Genomic DNA, 4,674 nt, shown 5'->3' with positions numbered 1-4,674 from the left:
GGCGGGCTGCCGCCGCCGCCGGGGCCTGATGGCGGGGGCAACGGGTACCCTGGCGCGCCCCCGATGCCGCCTCAGGACTACTATCAGCGGCAATGAGGCGGAGCTACTCTCTGTACGGCGCCACATGAGGCTTCAGGTAGGCCTGTTTGCCTGCCGTGGCGGGCGGAATTGGTCGATGCTGCCAGGCCCAGGCGCGCTTCGCACGCCCCAGCGGCAGCGGCAGCTGCCCACTGTCAAAAACAAAGAAGCTGACTCGCGGGCACATGCGCACCTGCCTCCGCGCAGCTGCGCAGGCGGCAGGGTCAGGGACGCGTTCAGGCAGCTCGGGGGCGGCCAAGCGCCGCGTGGCGCAATTTTGCAGGGGGCTTCCTGGCCAGAAGGCCTGCAGCTAAAAATCCTTGCTCGGGGAATTGGCAGCGCTTCTTGGGGTGGGCGCCTCGCGTTCTTGCAGCAGGGGTTGCTGGCTCGCTGCTCGCCCTCCTTGTCCCCTAGGACCCTGGCACGATGACGAAGCAGCACGCGTGAGCGATGCAGCATCGCCCTGCCCCGTCGCTCAATCGCGCTCACAATATCCTTCCAACAGCTGGATGGAACAAACCTATTCAAGAGGCCCACGCAGCTGCGCCACTTCGTCTTTCGAAACAAAGGGGTGCAGCGGTTTGGCCTTCCATCGCCGCAGGGGCTAGGGACCCCCCATGCACCGCAGGCACATCGCTTCAACACGCCCCATGCCACTCAAAACAGGTTGCAACCCGGGGCTGCGGGCAGCAGGCCAACAGTGCGTCGTGCCCGGCCGGCCTCAACGGCCCCAACCGCAGGGCATCGCAGGGGCTGGCGGCGGCGCCGGCGGCGGCGTTGGTGGTGTTTGGTACCTGCCTAGCTCGCATCGCAGCCGCAGGAGCTCGCCACGTCGCAGCCGCAGGAGCGCAGGGGAGAGCACGCGACGGCGCCAACAGAATGCTGGGGCGGCCTCCTGCTCGCACGCAGGTCGCAGGTGGCTTGCAGAGGCCTCATGGCGGCGCGTCGCAATTTTCACAGGGCTGTTACATCTCAGCCTTTTCGACGTGGTTCAAGCAGCTGGCGTTTGTCTGTTTGGCTTCAAGCCTTGTTATGTGCCCGCCCGTTCTGGCTTGGGCGTTGTAACCTGCTTTTGCTGGCTTTGGGGCCCACTTTGCAACGGTGCAAGGCAGCAGGCCCATCACCCATGTTTGCTGACGATCGGCACACGGCGGCATCAAACCTGTCAGCATCGCTGTGGGATTTCAAAGTTTTTGAAACAGCGGCTTGCCCTTCAACCAGAGCGCATGCACAGTTGTCTGCATATCATGCGCAAAATCAGGGCTCAACAAGAATTGGGGGTTGCCGCCGCACGCCTCAGCATGCGGGGCCGCAGGGGCGACGAGCACCAAAACGCTACCCTACTTGCGAAGAGTGTGCCCAGCAAGCCGGGCGGGCACGCCGCTGCTGCGGCTCGCGGCTGCGGAGCAGTGGCGCCCAGCAGAGACGTGCGTGCTCCGCGCGCGGTGGCAGCCCGGTGCGATTTGACAGCTTGCGGGGGGCGCCCCTTCGAGGGAGCCGACCAGGGTTGCACAGATACCCAGCAGGCACCCATGACCGGAGGCCCCCCAGCACCAGGGGGCCACCCCAGCACACACCATCGCCGCCGCAGCCGCGCGTGCACGGCCGTACATTACGCTGGGGCACAGACAGCCCTCCAACAAGCACCGCCCGCCACACTCGTGCCGCGCCTCGGGTGTCTCCCACCGCCCCAGGATGCCGCCTGGGACCCTCCGAAACTGCACACCTGCCGCGTCAGGCATTGTTGTGGCGCGGCTGGAAGACCCGGTGATTCTGGCGCCGCTTGGCGGAGCGGTCCAGTGGCGGCCGCTCAACGCGCGGCGCGCGCTTGCCGGCGGCCGCCGCGGCCTGGCGCTGCTCGGCCATTGCGGGGACGCGGCGCTCGGCCGAGCGCGCGGCGGCGCGCTGCTCCTCAGCCTGCGGGCGCGGGCGGGCAGCCAGGGTGGGCGCGTCGGCGGCGACAGGCGCGCGACAAGCAGGGCATCTGGCCGCCGCGAGGCGTCAATGCGGCACCCACCGACTCAGACACGGCCCAACGCATGTTCAACAGCGGCAACCACGCGCGTGGCCGACCCGACCACTGCTTTGCCACCCCCTTCCCCCCCATGTGCACACATGCGCATGTGCGTGCGCGCACCTGCAGCTGCCTCACGGCGTCAAACAACTCCTTGTCGTCCCCCGGACGCACCCCCAGGTGCGCGTTGCCGGCACTGTCCATGTAGAGCGTCGGCGCCTCGCCCCCCGCGCCTGCGACCGCCGCCGCCGCGCCCCCCGCGAGCCGCGCGCGCGCGGCGCCCTGCACGGACGCGAGCGCGGCGGAGGCGGTGGCGGCGACGCTGCCGAGCCAGGGGCCGAGGGCCCAGCTGGAGGCGGGGGCGCTGGCACCCTTGGGCTGGGTCCTTTTGAGGGAGTGGGTGCGTGACGTGGATAAGGGGGGCGCATGCGCAAGGTGGGTAGACGTGCTCAAGCAGGGGAAGGGGCCGAGGGACAAGCCGAGGCGTCGGTGGAGGCGGCGCCAGAAGCAGGAATGGTAGGCGTGCCGGCCGGGAGGCTCGCGAGCACGCGTGTATGGGCGGGGGCGCGCGCGGCCCGCTTGGGTGCATGTGACGGGTGTCCCCGGACGCCCCAAGTGCGCTGCGGCCTGCGCATGCGCGCGTGGGGCGCGCGCCGCTCGCTCACTTGGCGGCAGACCGCGCCATCATGCGCGCGCGGATCGTGCGCGGCAGGCTGGATAGGGAGTTCCAAGAGGCCGCGGGCGCCGCCCGGGCGGCGGGCTTCTTGGCGGCCGCAGCCTTGGCGAGCGCGGGCGCCACTGCGGTCTTGTTCTGGGCGTCGGCGAGGCGCGAGCGCGGCAGCGCCAGGATGGATGGCTGTCAAGGGGTTTTCAACTTATTTGTATGGTGTTTATGCATGAGTGGCTTCGTGTCCTAGGTACAGTACTTTCGGGCAAACGATCCGGGATGGGCCCACCTTGCTCTTGCCCTTGGCCTTGGGCTGCGCGGCCGACCCCTTCCCGACATTTACGAGCACCATTGTAGCAATATGGTGTCGATGTTGGTCAGGCCTGTGGTCACAGCGAGCCACAGCTGGTGACGTGGACTGTGGTCCTGGGTTGAAAGAGGATACGGTAAGTAGCTTGAACTGTTGCAGTCGTGCAGTGGATCACGTTCAAGGTGGATCGGGACACCAGCACGAAAAGCGAGCCTCTGTGCACGGATCTGGCCGCTTCGTTGCTCCTTGCGGGTTGCGGCGACGATCGAATTAAAAAAATACATTCCGTGAAAACATTTGCACGATTCAATGTATAGCATCCAGACTTGAGCCATGCAGCTGCAAAGGCTCTCGTGCGCTGTTTTTCATCTGGGACACTGCGCCCGCGCGACCAGGCCAGCGCCGCTCGCGCTGGCCTCGTCGCCGTCCACATCGCGCCCTTCCGCCGTTGCACCCTCAGCCGCGGCCGCCAATGGCTGATTCCTGACGCAGACTGGCTGCCTACCATGTGGTACGGGGCCCAACACATGTACTAGTGCCTGATACTGCGTGGCAATGAAGCTGCCTGCCTGCAGAAACATCTAGAAATCAACCCAAATTATAAAAGGACAATTCCAATGGGGCGTTTACTGCACAGAGCCTCGGGTGACAAGGCGCTGCAACGCGGGGCGTTACGGCTGCCGCTCTGCGGGAATCTCGATCATGTGCCCGGCGGGTGCGCGGCTGCTCAGCTCCGCCGGATCCTGAGGCCCTGCACGAACCAGCACGAGAGCCCTGAATGAGCGACCAGCGGGTTGCAAAAGCGAGGATCTTCAGAATTGGGGAGAGGATGGTTTGAAAATCCCCCAGCCAACGCGCTTTGAGATCAACCAGGCTCGATAGGCAGCGCGCAAGGACGCTGCAGGCGCGAAGCGATGGCCCGGCAAGTGGTGCGGGCCTTGCTGCCCTGCGGCCCAGAAAGGTGCTCCGCACACGCACGTCCAAAGCGTGCCCCACCACGCACAAACACACGGGCACACCGCCAGCGGGAGCGCGCAAGCAGTGCTGGGTCCACGCAATCGCCGTGATTTGCGGCCCCGGGCATGAGCCCCGGCGGCGCGCAGCGCGATGCCCTCATTGCCAACCCACCTGCAGGAGAACGCCCCTCGGGGCAGCCTTCAAGCACCTGGCCAGCAGTGTACTTGCGATCTCCAAATATTTGACGTCTTCAACTAAATAGGATCAGCTGCCGTCCCGCGCCCAGCCCGCTTGTGTCGACGAGACCTTGAGATGACGCGCGGGGGCGGCGCCGACGCGACAGCTGCCTCGTCTGTCGCACTGACGCGCGGCCGCCTCGTCCGGCGGCGGCGCACCGCGGCCCGGGATGCTGGGATACCCCGCGCCGCACTGCAGGGGCGCAGCGGCGCGGGCCCAGTCCACCCCGGTCGCCCCTCGCCTGTCGGCCGACTCCTCAGCCGCACCGTGCACCGGAGTGCACGGGCGACCGGCTCGCAGGCCGTGTGCTCGGCAACGCGTGTTGCCGGTTGGCAGAGGGACCAAACCCACCACGGGGGCTGGGGGAGGGGGGCGGCCCGCTGACCTGCCGCTGCCGCTGGGGGGCCGCCC

At 67.3% G+C, this 4,674-nt stretch overlaps 2 protein-coding genes across 2 annotated transcripts; both read right to left on the bottom strand.

Moving 5' to 3' along the window:
• Nucleotides 1-1,812: 1,812 nt before the first annotated feature.
• MNEG_13402 (hypothetical protein) lies at nt 1,813-3,111 on the bottom strand (the record flags this gene model as incomplete). The annotated part of the gene is made up of 4 exons (XM_014038127.1): nt 1,813-1,995; nt 2,216-2,414; nt 2,758-2,903; nt 3,049-3,111. The coding sequence occupies 4 exons, from the start codon at nt 3,109-3,111 to the stop codon at nt 1,813-1,815; spliced, it is 591 nt and encodes a 196-aa protein (XP_013893581.1).
• A 1,179-nt stretch (nt 3,112-4,290) lies between these two features.
• On the bottom strand, nt 4,291-4,455 carry MNEG_13401 (hypothetical protein; the record flags this gene model as incomplete). The annotated part of the gene is made up of 1 exon (XM_014038126.1): nt 4,291-4,455. A coding segment is annotated over one exon (165 nt), but the record flags the coding sequence as incomplete, so codon positions are not given.
• Nucleotides 4,456-4,674: the final 219 nt, after the last annotated feature.

This window comes from Monoraphidium neglectum (genome assembly GCF_000611645.1).
Source record: "Monoraphidium neglectum strain SAG 48.87 unplaced genomic scaffold scaffold03803, whole genome shotgun sequence".
Classification (NCBI taxonomy): Eukaryota; Viridiplantae; Chlorophyta; class Chlorophyceae; order Sphaeropleales; family Selenastraceae; genus Monoraphidium; species Monoraphidium neglectum.
This window is presented reverse-complemented; position numbering and strand designations above follow the sequence as displayed.